At 36.9% G+C, this 20,146-nt stretch overlaps 1 protein-coding gene across 1 annotated transcript in view; it reads left to right on the forward strand.

The window, feature by feature from the left end:
• The window catches only part of LOC109059404 (nuclear factor 1 X-type-like), a 723,368-nt gene that overhangs the window by 678,835 nt on the left and 24,387 nt on the right, over nucleotides 1–20,146 (forward strand). Inside the window, 2 exon segments of the mRNA XM_042718695.1 lie at nucleotides 17,730–17,792; nucleotides 19,957–20,031. Coding sequence (XP_042574629.1) covers nucleotides 17,730–17,792; nucleotides 19,957–20,031 — 138 coding nt within the window.

Raw genomic sequence — 20,146 nt, forward strand, 5'->3', positions numbered from 1 at the left:
TTTTTAACGTTTGACTGTAATCATAATGTCCAAACTGATACTTATCTAACCAAAAATATATCTTTACACCTTGACAAAAGGTAGTCTTTTAGAATGTCTTAGAATAGATATCTAAATGCAAAACCTAAAAATTATATATATAAGGAAATATTATATATATATATAGATATAATATATATAGAATATATAAATAGCATATATTTCTATTTTTAATTGGTAATAATAATAATTATTATTGTATTAATAAATGTTAATTTATTTTACAGTCAAATATTACAGTATGTATTTTGTTTAATATTTTTATTTAGTAAGAATAATGTATTTTCAATATTAAATGTGTTTTTTTTATTTTACAGTCATATATTACAATAGTAATATTTGTTTTAAGTAATGAGTATAATAGTAAATGTATATATTTTTTAAATATTAGCCAAATTGTGCAGCTCTGCAAACAAACACTGCAAACCTGGATTTTTATTTATCACATTTGCAGACACGTGCAAAATATCGCAATTAAAATTTTTTGCAGATTCCACGGGGTTTTTGCCCCTCTTCTAAAATCGCCCTATAACCTGCCCTGGCCCCATCGCAGTCCCCCCCCTGTGCTGTGTAGATGTGTGTGTGCTAGAGATACTGAGCTTAATTAAATGCTCTCCACTCAGCTCACTTTCTAACAATATTTTAACGCTTGACTGTGGAATCATAATGTCAACCCGCCCGAGGTCCAGACCAAAAATATCTTAACCCCCCCAGCCCCTAGGCCTTTAGAATGTCTAGATATGTGTCTAAAATGCAAGACCTGATTTTATAGTTGTAAGAAATATATATATATATATATATATATATATGTATATATATATATGTATATATGTATATCTCTAAAATCATATATTTCGGTTTTTAATTGGTAATACACACTATTCTTGTATTCATAAATGAGAATTTAAAACACAGTCAAGCTCGTTTTGGAACTACTTTACTTGAGCTCCCGTTTTTAGTAAGAATAATGTATTGTCAATATGTGCTGTGGGTATGTTTGTTTTTCGTACTGTAGTGACTATGTGGTGTCGAATTGTGGTTGTGTTTTGTTTCATTAGTGCCTTATATTGGTTCGAGAGAGTACTGTTAGATCGAGTTGTTGCTCTGTTTGATATTCTTGTCTCGACATTTATTTTTTCTTTTATGATTGTCATAGCTTTGAAAATCACGAGGAAGTGGGCAGTTTTGTATGGGGAAGGGAAGATAAACACAAGAGACCTCGTTTTTTTGACTCACTTTACGAGCTCCAGTGTTTTTAGAAACGCTTGTGTCAATGTGCGCGGTGTGCAGCAAATGTGAGACTTGTGCATGAAGGTCAAACATGTCCTTTCTAGCACATACATACATTTGAATCAACAATTAAACTCTTACTCAGTACTGCTGTAAGTGGAACGTGAGAAACATTTGGGACTAAATGAGCATTAAAACAAAAAAACGCCATACCCAAGCTGATTGTATAGCAAAGAGGGTTGTTGCTTGATGATGCGGATTTCTTGTTGTGATGGATGACTGTTGCATGGATCTTCTGTGATCTTGACGTGTTTCTTCAGTTTACCAACTTTTCCTCCTGTGGAGTCTCGTTTCCTCCTTCAGTCTTCTGAGCCACTGTGACAGCACTCCTCAGTTCCTGCGAGACAGACAGAGAGACTTTTTTAACACCTGCTGTTATTATGAGCAGGATGAGTTTGAAGCTGTCGAGACCCTCCTGGACAGGGCTCTGATTTAGATTCTCTTATTTAGCGTGGGACCTCCGAGGATTGCCTGGGTTGCCGTCCTGCTGAAACGAGCTGAGAGCATTAACGTTCTATCTGCTCCAACAGGCCCAGAGGACAGATGAAGAGACACAGGCTTAACTCTGAACCATAGCAGACCATGAATTAGCATTAACACATAGTGTTCAGTTTTCTAACTCGTGGTATCTGTCCTAGATGATGGAAATCTATTAGCTTCAGGAATCCATGGTTGAGGCCCCTAAAAGCTGAAAAACAACGCATAACAACGGATCTCCTTAAAGGACCTTAAAGCCACCCTGGGCCCGTGCAAAAAATATGTTTTTTTTGTCCAACCCCATATTGCTCCAATAATGTTTTTCAAAGTAAAACGGATACTAAGTAAAGTTTGGGTATTATTTGATTTTGATAAAGGATCAAACTTTATATTAGGAATAACCTGCTTTAAGAAACGTACAACAAGTTCATTTTAGTTTCATGTTGTAAGTTTCTTCTTCTCCATCACACAATGACTATGTTTTCAGCCCGAATTCGTGGAGAGAAGATGAGGAAAATGTCCGGTTTCTCACGCTTCCCCCCCGCACATTCCACTTCGACATGAAGAGGTCCGGCTGCTCTCAGGCTGTGTGTTTTTCTCATGGTGCAGCTAATCTTTCTGTGGAAACGTACCTGAAGGAAAGTGATGTCGTGTGTGCGGGGGCCTGGCCTGAAAACTTAGGCTTTTAAAGGGAAAATAGAAAAGTCTTAGACGTGTTTATTTGCTCCAACCATATCAGATCATGAGCGATAATGCGTCGGACGCAGACTGACAACAATTTTTTATTTCCAGAGCAATCTGTTGCTTCTCCATTTTTTAGTGCAGGTCGTCGAAATAACTTTTCAACATTAGTATCGCCATCTTGCAGGGTGGGGATGCCTCCAGCTCACGGAGAATTCAAAGGCCTCCATTGTTTTTTTTCATCTTGCTATAGTTTTAGTTCTTTGTTAACTTATTATTTCAGCTTCAGAAAAAGTATTTATTTCATTGTTTTTTCATCTTAATTTTAGCCTTTAGTATAATGAAAAAAAACGTTTATTATTTGGCTTTATTATTATATTACTTATATAGTTTTTGTTTTTAATTTTAAATTTAAAGTTTTTATCAATTTATTGTGCTTTTTGGTCATATATCTAGATTTTTTTTTTTTTTTTTTTTTTTTTAAGGTTTATTTTAGTGTCTCAACTTAATTCACAACTATATTCCCAAGCAACATTTCTTCCTTTATAGCATGAAAAACGTCCGAGTTTCCTCATCAGTGTGGGCAGATTACCAAATTCAAGTGGTTATTTTTTAGTAATTATTAATATTTCTGTTAAGTCTTCTATTAGTGCTTTTTTCATTTTTTGTCCACTTATTTTTTCTAGGTTGTTCCACTTAGTGTTTTATTTCAGGTTTAATTTTAAGTACACTTGTTAATATTCTACTTATTTCATTTGATTATTTGCCCAAGGCAACTTCACATTTTCATGTAAATTGTTTTTTTTAGTTTAAAACTTTATATTCTAAAATTTTAAACTCTAAATATTTATATTTTATATTATTTGTTAATATTTCACTTACCAATCTTTTTAAAAACCTTTTTTGTTTTATTTTTAGTTAGACTAGTAAAGTCCAATATTACTAGTTCGTAATATTTTTATAAATTCTGGTTCATTAGAAAATAGTGTAACTTTAAGGCCCATTTTTTCACACTTTCACACACCCGAGTGTCTTGTCAGACAAATGCTTTTGCCTCAATACGAAAACATGCTCAGAAATGTGTTTTGAAAGACACTAGCCTCTTAAACAAAACCTTTAATATAGTAGATGACTTGTTTTAAATAGCTTGTTTATGCAGTTTAATTGTCCTAATAGTTTTATAGTTTTAACTCACAGTATCATCTATGTTCATGTTTTTTCATGATCAGGTCAGCTCAGAGCCGCATCCCATGCTCTCTCTCTCTCTCTATGTCGCTTTCTGCTATTCAGACCCTCATTAGCTAAAAATAAGCACATGCGTCCCTTTAACAGCCGTTTCTTTATGTGTTTGTGTGTAGTTTTACAGCACTTGTAAAACACCTCCACTCAGTTTGGAGTGATTATCTGTGCGTTTTTACGCAGCCCAAATAAATCCAGCCTATCAAAATTTTCTCCACACCAATCGAGGGTTTTCAGCCGCTCTGCAGTGATTTTGCTCTGGATTTCATGGCTTTAATTGTGTAGCTTTGTGTAAGTTCACTGGGTTTTCGGTTGTGTTGTTGTTCTCCTTTTATGGCGGTTTGTTATTGAGATGCTGCACTGGAAAGCATTTTAGGGAAACGATATTTGAATGGTACTTTATATTGTGTGTGCATTGTGCAATGGTGTCATGAAGAGGGGACGGCCCAACAGGAAAACCAGATGCACTTGCGCTGAAACAAAGAGAGAGCAGAGTCTCGGCATAAAGCCTGGTCCACTCTTACATCTGATTCTGGGCAAGAAGAGTCCGTTTACACTGGAACAGAGCGTCTTGATTGACACGTGAAGGGTCCAGCTACAGTGTGTGTTACTTAATGTGTGTGTGTCCAGTGTGTTTTTGCAGCAGAATTCACTGCATGTTTATTTAGTTTTTACAGCACTCAACTTCAGACTGAATTGGGGCTTTTCTAAATGACAGTCGTTATATTTACATTTGTTAACAACTTTTTTTTTTTTTTTTTTTTATTTAAGATTTATGTTGTTTGACGGGCTGTTATGGAATGGATACTTTAAAATTAATTACATTTTTAAATTAATTAATATAATCTTATTTTTTTTTATTATGTAAAACACCACCAAATGCACATGAATGTATTTATGTGTGTGTAAAAGACGCACTATGTTGTGTGCTACTTACTACTATATATACTACTTTTATTTTAGTGTTATATTTGTTACAAATAAACAAATATAAAAAACTTAAATGTAAATGTAATTAAATGTATGTATTTAAATTATTTAAATGACTTTTTAATTTAACTTTTGTATTTAGCATATTATCATTATTTTTTATCATTATACACACACATATAATAATATAAAAAGTAAAATAAATGAAAAGTAAAAAATTATTATTGTTATGTAATTTTATATCTTTTACCAATTTTCCTTCAGACAACTAGGTTTGACCCATGTTGTGAGCAATACTTTTTTATTCATTTAAAATACAATAAATTTAAACACTCCATCACTTTTTATTTTCTAGGTTTTAAAAAAGTACAGGTTAGAATAAGTATGTTTTAATTTTTACATAAATATATCTATTACACTAAAACATTATTTCACTCATTTTTGACATTTTATTTTCACACAAAAGTTATTTGAAGCATTAAAGTAGACACTTTACTTGCATTTTAATATGCTTTCTGTGTAAAGTCACCTTCTGTAAATTTAATCCTGATGCATTACACTAAAGTGGGACGCCTCATTTTGACCCCTGTATAGATAATTGAGTTTGCATCAATCCCCCACAATCTCCCCTGTGTGAGCCATATAGACAGAACCGAAGATGCAAACACATAAGGTCAGGGTGTGAATGCTGTGACAGTGTGTGTTTTTCGTGGCATTGTGGTTGTTGCTCCTGCTCTTGCTTCTGTTGTGTTTCACTCCATCATGGATGACAACAGCCCTTGACTTTTCTCTCTTTCTCAGTGTCTGTGATCTCAGCCAGCACGTCTCTTTCACTCTTCCTTCTCACACTCCCTCTACTCCACTTCCTTTCGCAAGATCCGATAGCCCACAGCGCCCAGCCATGCTTGGCTATCTCTCTCCCTGTCTGTCTCTCTCTCTCGGTTTCAATCTCTCTTTTTGGCAAAACCCGCCTCACATGATCCATGCATACACGCTCATATCATCCTCACATCTTTTATACTCTGATATACAAGCTTACTTTGTTAGCATACTTCAGCTTGTAAACAATCATCCCAGAACCCCATTATTTTCAGGGGTTGCGTTTTCCTGATTTGTAGTTTCTGAAATCGCTTTTCTGTGATTATGAATCTCTCACATGAAAATGTCCAGACAAACTTACATACTTACAAAGTTAACATTTATTAATGGTGTCTGTTAAGGCGTTCAGATCTCTAACATTCAGTATGAACCCTAAGTAGAAAACTTTGATATATAATTTGTCGTACAACAGACATGAATCATGTGTTTTGATGAGTACAGGTCTGCTGTTACTTTTTTTGTTTAAACAATCGGATGTGAAGTTTTCAGTTGATAAAATAAGCAGAAAAAAACCTCTATACACTAAAAATGCCCTAGCAACTACAAACAAACAAAAAAAAAACAGACCATATAACAATGTCACATTTCCTTCAGAAAGTTTTGTTTAGCAAAAATTTTATGATCAAATTTTGGATTTTTGATCAAAAAAACCTTTTTTTAGTTATTCGCTTTAGCAAGGATGCATTAAATTGATCAAAATCTTTACAGTAAAGACATAATGTTACAACAGATTTCTACTTTGAGATAAATGTGCTGTTCTTTTAAATTTTATATTCATCAAAGAAACCTGGAAAAAAAAAAAAAATGCTATATGGAAACAAAAACAAATGTAAATAAATAACAACAATAATAATAAATGTTTCTTGAGCAGCAAATCCGTACATAGAATAAATTTCTGAAGAAATCCTAAAGACTGGAGTGAACACTGAAGACCGTAAGGTACTGGTGTGCTGAAAAATATACTCGCCATGATAAAGCTTTTTGAAAGAAATTAAAAAATACAAAACGCGTTATTTTAAATTTTAATAACATTTCACAACATTTCCTGTTTATACTTACTGTGATTTTTGATCAAACAATGCAGCCTTTCAGAAGCATAAGAGACTTCTTAAAAAAATATAATAATAATAATAATTATATAACAGTATTACAGACCAAATGTTTGGTAACATTACCTACTTTTAATGTTTTTGAAAGAAGTTTCTTTCTGCTCATCAAGCCTGACCTTTATTTGAAAAAACGCTATGTAAAACATAGCTTCTTTTTTTTTATTTTTTAATTTTTTTTTTACTTTTTATTCACTCAAAGTAGTCCTAAAAAGTATCACATGTTCTTGAAAACTATTAAGCAGCCATAACTGTTTCCCCAACTCTTTGATAATTGACTGCATCATATTTAGAATGATTTCTAAAGGATCATGTGATAATGATCCTAAAAATTCAGCTTCTTTGCAATCATAGAAATAAATGATAATTTAAAGCATAATAAAATTAAAAACAATTATGCAAGAAATTAAAATAAATATATCAACAATATTATTTTTTTTTCTGCATACAAATGTGAGAAAGAGTATATATACATATATATATATATATATATATATATATACATATGGTATATATATATACCATAAAACAGCCCTTGAGACCAGCCGTCAAACTCCAAAAATAATATTAAAGGGCACCGCCAAAAATGGTCTCTGCGCTCTTGATCCATATGTCAAAAATTATGTACTTTTTTTATGGATTAGAAGACTAATACGAGAGTAAAACTCATGTGGATGGCTTTTTATGGCGTCGTCAACCATTTACTTTCAATTGTGTGAAAAAGTGCGAGCATGAACAGCTTGAATCCCTAATATATCTGCTCATAGGAGGATCCGCCTGATAAACCACGGCTTTCAAATACTCCCGTGTGTATCTGTGGAAGCGCTCGGTGAAGAGCGGGAAGCGATGATCATTGTAGCCAATCACAGACATAACTGTTGAGTCACGGAACACAGCCAAGTCAGAGGTGTTTTGAGAATCCACACAACAGTGCTCAGAATGCTAGAATTTGGCCTTCCTGAGGTCAGAGCAAGCCCTCTTTTTTCCTGTGTCCTCCCCCTTTTCAGCTCTCGGGTGCCACCGAGAGTCACTACAACACCCTTCCACACCCGGATTTGACTGTCAGAATCACAACCACTGTGATGCTATTTTCTACCCTCAAACACAACTACAGTAAATACTAAAATAATCCATCATAAGTTTCAGTGATTTGCATCAGTGTAAATATAGATGGACGTTTTAGAGACTCCAGGATTAAAGCGACTTCGCTGAAATCCCCACAGAGCAAGAGCACAAACACCCACAGGCAGTGTGCGTGTTGTTATCACTCTCTTTCTTCGGGCTCAGGCTCTGTAAGGATCGTAACTGGATTAGATTATGAGCAAGGTGTGTGTGTGTGGTCTTTGATGTGTGTTCACAGTAAATGGTATAGATTAGACGCTACCGGGCCATCCTCTGAGAGTCGGAGACCAAGGCTACATCCGTGCCAGCTGCTTGGTTACAGTGGATCTCTCTACGCCAGTCATAGTCACTGTGTGCCGTAGTTTTGTCAGTAACATTAAAGCGTACTCTGTACGGACGGATGGTCGCATCTGTGATGCTTGCATCATACTCCATTTGAACCCTCTGGTGGTGTCGCTTCCGCCTAGCCAGCTACTTTTCATATTCTCACGAGCGCCTCGTCACCGTGTGATCCCGTCATTCTTTTTTGAGCGTACTAAAGCTAGCTGCTGCGAATGTGCTGCGTACTTTCCCCCTCCCCGCCTCTGCTGTTCTGGACAGTGTCAACAACTATATCTCGTGCTGTCGCCTGGTCGTGCTTGTCAGTTCGGGACACGGAGTGGGCCATGCGTTCGTGTTGCAGGGCAGATCCCTGCTGCACCTGCTCCTCTTTATGCAGTATAGACGGCAGTCAAGACAAACTCACACAAACACACACACACATACGGCGTATAAACAGAAACGTATGCGGACTCTACACTTTGTGTGCCTCTAACCGGCGAACAGTTGTGCCGGAAAGCTAAACCTCCGTGCATCATGCACACACACATGATTTGCTACCGTAAGTGCCCGGGATTTGAGCCGACCTGTGCTCCTGCCGAGTCATTTAATCTTACATTGTGTTGAATTGCAGATCGTTCCAGATCAACAAGCTGCTGACTTACCATATAAAGACTGTACTGGTGATGTTGTGCGCTACGGTGCGACCAGCCAAGCCACTGTCCTAACATATAAGCAATGGTATGAACGCTACATAGATAGACGTAGTTAGACTTAGAGGGCAGTTCACCTCGGCAGAACAGTCAGAACAGGCAGAAATTACGCAGTGGGGGCTTTCCTCATTCTTAACTGTAGTGAGTTGAATTGGGAAGGTCGGTCCGTATCACAAGTGTGTCAATCAACTGTGTTCACTGAAAATGTATAGATTAAGAGCGTTGGCTTTATCCTCTGAGGAAGCGGCAGACTTTGATCTATCCGTGCCAGCTATCTTGTCTGACATCTCTCTAATCAGAATGCAGAATACGTACAGAACAGCTTGAGTAGTACATATACTCGCGCCGAAACTTTCTCTCTTTTTCGCTTTTTTCCCCCTATCCAGTGAAGTGCAGGACTCAGCCATATTGTCCCACGTTTCTTTCATCGTAAAGCTGCCCTGGCAGGAATGTCTCTAATCCCCCCTCCCGCTCTGTTTCTTGCTGTCAGTTCTGTACTGTGCGGGTGTAGTTGTCTTTGGAGTGTGCACAAGCGGGCACCACAGTTGAGGGAGCCGGACGATCTGAGGTTGAATGCTGACACCTGCTCCTCTTTGGCATGACCAGCACCTCCAGACAAAGCTCACAAACACACACATACACAGGCTACGATGCGTAAAACAGAAACGTAGCCAGGGAATCTACATTTGCCGTGCCTTAAAGGGACAGTTCACCCGAAAATAAAACTCTGTGATCATTTTACTCAATAATCATTTGCTGCCTTAAATTAAGTTGAATCAAAATGGCTTACAAGTCATTTCTAACCCAAAGTGATGAGTGATATTGAATGAATCGTATCACTTCAATAATAATAGCCTAAATTGGATAAATTATTTTGCTTTAATTTAAATTAATTGGGAAAACATATATTGTCTTGACTTAATAAGCATATATATATATATATATATATATATATATATATATATATATATGATTAAGCAGACTGATTAAGCAGACTTTTTTTTATTAACTAACTGGAAAAAATAGAAGTTTGAGGTGATATGGAACTAACTTGATTTGTCGGGCATGGAACATAAACAGAATATACCCACGTAGCTGACGATGGAAGTCATTAGAATGATCAAGCATCTTAAACCTGCACTGAGAATTAGGAGTAAGTCGTCATACTGAAATGCTGCCCGAAAAAGTCAAAAATATTGACTGCTGTGAGATGTTTTGTTTAATCACTTTTCGAGTCAATTACATTGTCTCATTTATGCTTCAGTTGTAATCAAGTATAATTAAAATGACTTACGGGGTAACTGATGGTGGTACTGCCTTTGAAACGCCTAACTATGTCTGGAACAACAGTAGCTACTTAAGACATGACTAAAGTGACGTCGATCATAGCTGAAAATTACTTCATGTAGTTCATTTTATCAGAGTATAATTACTCTGGTTACGTGTTACTTCAAAGAACATGAAAGACTATTACATGTACAGCAAACGTCGTTCAAGTATTACGAACAATACTGGACTATAAATGCTAACTTCGAAAACAGTGAAAGATTAATTCAATCGTTAGCCTCACGTTTGGCCTTCTCTTGATGCATTAGCTCCACCTCATTCGGCTTATCTGTACAAGTCTTGTCGTCATTTTGCGTCGTTCTTTCCAATGGCACGCGTGACAGCCCCCTCAAGCTTTAACCATAGCGCATGTATAAAAGGCTTGTAAACAAACCTATTCGTTCGGTGCTCTTTGGTCACAAGACGTGACAGCATTGTATAGATAAATTAATTTTACAAGCTTCTCCTTACTTACCGGTTTCATAGTTCATTATTATTATTATTAACAACAATCATTATCATCATTTATACATATTATTATATACTCCTTACAGTTCACTAGGACTACTGGGGCGTTCTGAGTCTCAAATTGTAGCTTTTTTTACTTCTTACAGTTTCTAAATGTGTGAAATTTCTGTCATGATGATTATTTTTCATACACTGAATGTTGTAACAAGGTATAAAAGAGTTTGTCTTATTTTAGTTATTAAGTCTCTTCTGCCTTCCGACTCAGACTGCCATAGGGTCACGTGAATGAACGAACAACTCGAAAAACCCGAAGACTTCAGACTCCCATTTGACTGAAACAGGTGAACTATTAGGTAACCAGAAGTTACAGAACACTAAAGACATATTGCGCATGCACGACTGAACGAATTCACTCCCCGAGACGAACGTGTTCTTCCCGCGGTTCCCATTAAAGCACTTCATTCAAAATGAACAAATCGATCGAGAACGCCATCAACTAATGCTACGTCTAGGACATAATGCAGAGACCTTATCCTACGTTACCTTAAATATCGGTTTTGAAAATAGGATATTGCAGAATCCGGGAAACTTCGATCCGCCCAGGAATTATATACTGGGGTATCAGTTTTGTCATAATTTTTGTGTGCTATCTGGGTCACGAGTATCATAATGATCTGACACAGGAATGGTTTGCTCAAAGCACGTTTTTAGTACGAGCACTACACACAAGCACGCTTTAATAACAGGGGTACATATATACATATAATATATAATTAATATATCAAAATTATAATATCTCCTACTTCTTCAGATACAGGCAGGCCTGGGTTCCAGGGTGCTTCTGAAATAAGTGAGGATGCTCTAGCCCTTAATGTACATCCTCGGCTTGACATATTTTTGCCCTGTCCAGTGTTAATGGTTATCACCTCATCATTGCATGGTAAAGTTTCGAATATAAATGTCCACTCCGCCGAAACTTTGCAGTGTGTGAGTGGGGTCACTGGTCCTCTTAGTAAGTTAATTTTTTATGTGTTACAACAATGCAATATAGCGTAAAACCCTCATGTGGTTGGGCTGTTTAAAATCGTCCATTTGCTTTCAGTTTGTGAAAAAGTGCAGGCTGTGAACCTGTACTAAACAGCGCTTTTTGAGATCCATGGAAGAAAGAAAGTGCATATGGGTGTTGGAATGAGGGTAAATAGATGACAGAGTTTTCTTTTTGGGTAAACCCCCGTTTTAAATCATCCGCTAGCATGATAATTGCAGATTGGTATTCATGTACGTTCTGTTTAATATGCAGATGTGTCGCGCCAGCGATTGCATCAGCAGCCACACCACACTCAACCCAAATACATAACAAATCACATACATGTTCACAGACATATCAGCCAGAGGAAAACACAAATCCATGCCCAGTTTCGCTCACCTTATTAACCCAGAGTGCATATGCCGCACAGCATACATGCAAAATCTCCAAACACACCTGCCATATTACATGTCTTCACATTTCATATCCGCGCCCCCTTGAGCATCCGCATACATATTAATCTATTAAACACAATGTCCGTGGGGGGTCTGGGCCGAGGTATACTGTAGACCCCTTTTTAAAAGCACAAGCTGCCTGATTTTCACGTCGCTGCAGGGGGCTGCTGGGAACGCAGGGCTGAGGGGGCGCGGGCACAGATGGAGTGTGCTTTCATAAGATCAGGAATATGAATAATAGTGCTGGTGGAAGGGGGGCAAATACTCAAATAAAGTCCAATAAAGAGCTCAGAGGAACATCTGTGTGGGATCGGAGCGCCGTGGGGATTAGGAGGGTTTGGAAACATTTTAAGCAGCGCATTACGGATTAAAAAAAAGGTCAGAATGTTTAGCAACATCACCTCGACATAGAACCTCTTAAGCAAACCCAATTGGAAAAGCTGTGCTGCCTCTTCATTCTGCACCATAGTGTGGTGTGTGTGTGTGTGTGTGGGTGTTGTGCGCGAGTGTGTACCTAAAGGTGTGGACGGCGTGCATTGGGTTGTTTGTTTTGTTTTTTTTTTTTTTTTTTCAGGGAAATGCATTGCACATGTTTCATGCTGTATACTTTTTCCATGTATTTGTCATCATAAGCCCATGACGTTGAATCCAGGGGATCTAACATGCCTTTCCCCAACTAAAACACACCACACCACAGAGAACTAATGTTTTTCGCTTTTTGTATCTTTTGTTTTCCCTCAAAGATACATTTGGGTCGTTTCATTTGAAGTTAGTATAATTCAAAATGACCCTTTCTACTTTCCACATGCACAATCTTTCAAAGGAGATCGGTAAAGAAGTTGAAAGAAGTCTCTTATGCTCACCAAGGCTGCATTTGTTTAATTAAAAATACAGTAAAAACAGTAATATTCTGAAATATTATTACAATTGTAAAAAAAAAAAAAAAAAAAAAAAAAACTTCAAATGTGTTTTGTCACATGTCACATGATCCTTCAGAATCATTCTGATATGTTCAAGAAACATTTCTAATTATCAGTGTTAAAAAAGTTATGCCGCTTAATATGTACATGGACACTTGATACAATTTTTTTAGGATTCTCTGATGAATAGAAAGTAAAAAAAAATATATTTTCATAGTGATGTCATGAAGATCTTTAGCGTGTTTTCTTTTAGGGTGTTTTGTGTGGTTATTGAGTGGTTAATCCATCATAAACTATAATTAATCTCATCGCTTAGTAAAAGTCACATCACAAATGGTGCAGGACAGGTTTGTGCCAAAGTTGAGTGTTCAGGATTTGGAGTTTTTTCAGCTCACTGACACAAAGCATGATTAATAAAGTGAAGAATGCCTACTGACACAAAGCATGCATTTCAGAGATCCTATAGGTCAAGCCTATTTAGTTTACCTATATACAAATGATAGAGAGAACAACAAATCAAATTATAGTAACAAATATGTATTTGCTTTCACAGGCGCAGTCATTTATGAATATTTGCAAGCTAAATTAGTCATTAGATGGCACCATTTAAGAAAAGGGTGTGTGAATGATTAACACTTGCTCTTTAGGGATGGTAATAGTATTTAAAACTATTTAAAATTATTAAATTAGTATTAATATTTATTATTATTTATTATTTATTTATTAGTATTTAAAACTATTTTTATTTAAAACAATGGTTTTTCATTTAAAATTTACTCAAGAAGTGTTCTACCATTGTAAAGACACTTTTGTCATGTTAAAAACACTGCCACTGTGTGTGTGCATGTGTGTCGCACAGTATCTTTGGCATGGTGTGTTCATCGGGGTCAGCGAGTTGCCTGTGACTGTGTGTGCCGGGAAGATAAGGGTTAGCATGAACATTGTTGGATGCAGTAGCTGTGTGTGTGTGTGTGTGTGTGTGTGTGTGTATGTGTGTGTGTGTGTGTGTGTGTGTGTGTGTGTGTGTGTGTGTGTGTGTGTGGTTGCATGCTGATAACGGTGATGATTGGACTCCATAGGGCTGGAGTCTGTGCTCTAATAATGGAGAGTCTCTCGTTTGTGTGTTTGAGTTTTTAAATGATCTGGCCCCCCTGCATCATCTGCGTTTTGTCTGAGCCCAATAGCGTGGCTGTCTCTCATTCACTCAGTGTCCAGTTCTCGCATAGGGAGCTTCACTAATGTGCCATGTAATTGGATGCCATGGACTTGGTCATATCCGAGACCTCTCCTTAACTGCGGTCATACATCCACACCATTAGTGGGCGCTAATCAAATACTAATTATAGCTATTTTGAATTCAAAGTATCCATTGGTTATTAAAATTAAATAACATGGCAATAGTGAGTCTGAATAGAATTCTATGTACAGTCTAGAAGTGGCAATCAAAATTTGATCAATAACGGCCTGCACATGGCTACCAGAATGCAGTTTGAAGAATGTTTTCATGAAAGTTAACGAAAACTGAAAATACAATGTAAAATGTGAAGTGAAAAAAACTTATTAAATAAAAAATATTTAAAAATGTACTTTTATTTCATCTAAAGCATTTCTCATTTTTGTTTAACTTGATGTACTACTACTACTACTAATAATATATTATAAATAATTAAAAACTATATACTTTTTTTTTGCAAAACTTTAAATATGAAAATGAAAATATAAAAATAAAAAAATAATTAAAAATATGAATAAAAAACTATAATATATCTCAATCACATTTAAATAACACTGGGTGATACCATTAATTCATTTAATTTATTTAGGTCATTGTGGCAAGTCGTAAGAGGGCCATGGTCATTATGGTGATTCCATAGGTTGGTTGGTTGGTTATTTATTTGTTTGTTTTCTTTCATTTATTCTGATTTAATTATTTACTTATACATACCAATTTTTAGGATTTAATCAGATTTTTAGGTGGACTGAGTTAAAAGGCCAAAGCCCCCTTAAATCGTTAAAAAAATGTGTAAGCATCACTACATCATGGTATCAACTAAAGTTAGTCTCTCAGCACCTCAGACGTGACACTCACACTTTAGGGCCGCTGGCTGAACGTCTGATGCATGCGGCACACAAAACTGGAAACACTTCGGGAGTTTCGAAGTCGTAATCAGATTGGTTGAATTATACAGGATTTCCGAGAGACGTGCGTGTCGCATTCTTTAACGTTCTGCCTGGAAACAAAGATGCCATGACGCCAAACCCCCTCATGTTAGAAGAAAGCCATCGTGTTTACAGCTTTGACGACGAGCGCTTATCAGGATTAGCTAAACGCTTGATTTTCAGAAGTATGTGAAATATTTAAAGTTCGCGGCATAGAATCTTTAAAATACGTCCAAGAGTTTTACACGTGATCTGTTATTGTGGGGACATTTCCACACCTCGAAACATGACGCAGCAAAAACAAAACGTGATTGGTTGCTTTATCTGTCAGTCATACGGCCTCTTGGGCGTTCCTTGCTGTACAAAGCAGCCAAGGTTCCCAGACCTTCTGCCGTAAGTTTGAAGGTCTGGCTACGCGAGACTACACTACAGTCATTTTTGTATACTAATATGATATATAACACTTAAAATGTGATTGCATTTGAATTAAGCCTTTATGTACAGTTGAGTTGAATAAAGCACATTTGCTTACAAGCTCACAGTATCAGCTAAATATGCTTCTGCGAAAAAAACGTGGCGGCAGTCGACACCCCCCCCCCCCCCCCCACTTAGAATTTAAACACAAGTAGCTGAAAATAACCTTCATTTGCGGGCTTTTTAGCGGATAGCGCGCGTTGTGTGGAGAGGGTTTTTCTCTCTCTGAGACGGAGTGCGTCTGTGTGTGGGTGCTTTGTGTAAGCTAGCGCTGGAATGCCTGGTACCGCCAATGCTAACGATGGCTGCCAAGCATTAAGATATGGCTGCCAGGGATTCCATACAACAGCAGCACGCAAGCGAACGAGGGGGTGCGAGAGAGAGGAAAAGAAAGGGAGAGAGGGCTGTCGTGTTCATTTTTTTCCTTCAAAAACGTATAGTGTAGGTTTTTTAAACCCACATTCTGCTGCTGCACATAATAGCGGTGCATGCTAAGGCCAAACAGCACTACTGCTAAATTTCGAGGCAAATCTGCTAAGGCCCAGAATATCATAGAAGTGTGGACTGTTTTGACTTGGGCTTGTAAGCGAATATCCAGAACCCTCCTAGCAACTAGCAAACATGCTAAAAAAAAACACTAAGTATGATTGGCTAAAGAGGTGAAACATTCATCAATACTCACAGAAGACTGAACGGAAAGGCCAAAGTAACTAAGTGACTTTCCTCTTAAGGTCTATAGTTAATCAAAACCTCAGTGCATATAGGAAAAAATGGGGTTAGTGAGTCTCGGCCAATTCCAACAGCCACAGGGGTCTGGTCTCGCTCCAAATTCACTATACTTTCTAAGATAAAAAAGCCTACGGAGACATTGTCCAAACAACTCGATGGCTGCGGACCAGCCTTTGTCTACATCTTATGTGCTATACAACAGAGTTGGGTTTCATCAGGCTGCGCTCGGATGTATATTTTGCAGATTTATAGATTTTAGATTAGCAGCGCAACTTCAAGCCTAAAATGGACAATGGTGACATAAAACCACAAAGCTGGGTTTTTTCATTGGACCCGACTGACCAAGTCCAGTTGTGTTTTTTAACACACCTGGGGTCTACATTGCCGGAATAAAGATCTTGTTTCATGGTTGAAATACTTTTCTTGTGGTTTTATGTGTAGATATTGATATTGTTATAATAAAATAATAGATTATAATCTTTGTTTATCGACCGAGGCAGGATTTGATTCTGAAATCCATGTAATTCGAGGTGTTATTCAAGTCTGTTTTGTTTAATACTAAAGGCTACACATTTGTTCGCTAACCAACCCAAAGTATGAACACTAGTAATGGTAATCTTTTTTGTAATCTGTTATCAAATTTTTATTATTTTTTTTTTTATTTTTTATTTTATTTATCAATTTATATTTTTAATTTGTTCATTAGTTTGATTCAAAATGTATCATGTTAAAAAAGATTTATATTTCCCTCAAAAGCATTTCTTTTGAACTTTCAATATACCAACGAATCCTGAAAAACTGTATCACAGTTTCACAACTTTGATGATGATCATTTCTTGAGCAGCAAATCTGAATATTTTAATAAGTTCTGAAGCATCCAATGACACTGTAGACTGGAGTAATGATGCTGAAAATTCAGCTTTGCATTGCAGGAATGAATTACATTTTAAAATATATTCAAATAGAAACCAGTTATTTTCATTTGTGATAATATTTCATACTTTTTTTTTTTTAAATAAATGCAGCTTTGGTAAGCATAAGAGACTTCTTTCCAAAACATTAAAAATTTTGAATGATAATGTATAACAAGTCACATACCAACTAATAACATCAGATTTCAGATATGAATGTTTAAATTTTGCCTGAATATCATGTAAATGATCCAGAGCCGGAGCACATTTTGCATGTCTCATTTCCAGCTGTGTCGTCTCAGCGCTACATCGAATATGTGCTGGCAGAGAATATATAGAATGTTCTACATCTGCTAATTGATTCAGGCACCTTTGGACTGAACCCAGCCGTCCCATGTTTAATCTGCTCTCTTTTTTCCCCCTCCTGTCTTTCTCTCTCTCTCTTTCTTTCTGTCGGCTTCGCAGAATCTGGACAATCGGATAACTCTAACCAGCAAGGAGAAGCAGACATCAAGCCTCCGCCCAATGGTGGGTCAAGCAAAACAAAAATCGCACACTCTCTCACAACAACTACACACTCAAAGGTTCTAAAATGCCATTCAGCCCAGAAATTAAAGTCTTAATTTACTCAAATTCATTTTAATTTAAAATAAATGTGCCTAGAGGAACCAAAAAGGAGTTCTTGGTTCCCCAAAGAACTGTTCGGTTAGATTCCTAAAAGAACAACACTATAAAAATTCAACTTCCATTTTGTCAGACAAACTCTGTTTTAGAAATATCTCCATATAACCTTTTCAGTTTGCTAAACAAACTGAAACACAAGTTTGACAAACTACGAAGTTCTCTATTACTGAATGTAATGTTAATGCTCAGCTTCGCTTAAAATGCTAGCTTATTGAACTTGGATCCATAATTAAAAAGCATTAGCTTTGATTTTGTAGAACTTATTATATTATGTTTGTTAAAAGTATAGTCCACCTTCAAATTGCTACAATAATTTTTTTTCCATCAAGAGCTTTTACAGTGCATTTTTTTTCATTGTGAGTAGAACATTTAAACCATTTAAACCATTTTTTGAAATTTTTAGAACTGTTTTTTTTTTTTTTTTTTTAGGATATTTATGGTATTTTTGGTGGAAATAGTGGAAATTTAGTTTTTTTTCTTTTAATTCTTTCCTAACTCCAGACTTTCTTTTGTTTAGATAGACAGTCATACAGGTTTGGAACAACACAAGGATGAGTAAATATTGATTCATTTTGTTGAAAATTCTTTTAATTTACGAAAAACTTGATCTATGGTTAACATCTATGGTTTCATGAAGAACTTTAAAAAACCATGGAACCTTTTCATTCCACAAAAGGTTCTTCAGATTATTGAAATGTTCTTCACACTAAGAAAAGAAAGGATCTTTTAAGAACTTTTAACTGAAAGCTTCTTTCGGACCTGAAAATCGAACTTTTGGAACCCTCTTTTGGAACTTTCTATTTTGGATATGTTCTTTATTGCCATTATGGTTCCATGAAAAGCCTTTCCATTGCACAAAAGGTTTTTTTATAGTGGTGTAAAAAAAAGGTTCTTTAGGTGATGTTCTTCACACACTAAAAGAATGGTTTTTTAAGAACTGCTCACTGAACTGTATAGAACTACTGTAAAAATGGTTCTTCTGCACTGCAAAGTCATTATTTGTACTTTCTACAAGCTTCTTTCTTTGCTGAACCTTAAATTCTGCAAAAACTATTGAAGCACCCTTATTGTTTAAGAAGCAGTACACTTCAATCCTCAGTAGAATTGCATCTGAAGTTGTCATTAAAGGCCGTGAGTGAGTAAGCTCTGGTTAGCAGTGGTGGAAATCCCAGCGCTACACAATCAACCCATCAGCCACCATTTTCCACTCCGCCTGCCAGTCAGCAGATGGATCTGTGGGCTCTGCTCTCCTTGGACCTCCATACTCACAAATACAGCCCGATTGATAGCGTGAGCCACCTTATTTATGTTAATAAGGTCACATGCACACCCGACTCTCACACAAACTCGGACCGTGCGCAAAAGCGATTTCCATCCGAGTTTATTATAGTAAAGTGTTGCTAGGCTGGCTGTCACGGAGAATGGCGAAACGCTCATAAATCACTCCGTGATTGGCTGATGGGAACCACATGCCTGCGGCGCTGGTGACACTGAGCTCATGCACCGGCCTCGCTGCGGTTAACCGGCACACACACACACACACACACACACACATGCTGACCTTAGCCAGCACTACAGATGGGTGTGGAAGCATGGCTCATTCACCCTTTTGCTCCCACACACAAAAGTACATGTTGAAAGCCCATATGCACAGCGAAAGCAAATACGTTTGTATATTTGTATGCAGCATCGCACACACACACACTCACACACTTAAGTATGACATAAAGCATTTTTAGTGTCCTCATTAAGTTTTAGCTGAGATTGGAGCTGGGTTGGAGTTAACCATAAGTACGGGGTAGCCTGTTATTCCTTCGAGACAGAAAACATATGCCAACTGATGACTGTAATTATATGCTCCCGGCCTTTTTATGACAATTGAGTCCAGTTTATTTTGTGTGTGCGTGTGTTTGACAGGTGCAGATGAGTAAATATGGGGACTTTTTTTCAGTATAATTTGTCGGTGTAGTGTGTGTTCATTTCTGGCCTCTGTTTTTTTCCTCTCCAGGGCACTTGAGTTTCCAGGACTGCTTCGTGACGTCAGGCGTATGGAACGTGGCGGAGTTGGTCCGTGTGTCACAGAGTAAGTCACATGAGCAGCGTCTTTCTGATCAACAACCGAAAATATCAACACTTTTTTGGAACTAAAAAGGCTTTTCTTATTATTATAAATCCTAAAAATTATAACAGCAACACAA

Source organism: Cyprinus carpio, chromosome A3 (genome assembly GCF_018340385.1).
Source record: "Cyprinus carpio isolate SPL01 chromosome A3, ASM1834038v1, whole genome shotgun sequence".
NCBI lineage: Eukaryota > Metazoa > Chordata > Actinopteri > Cypriniformes > Cyprinidae > Cyprinus > Cyprinus carpio.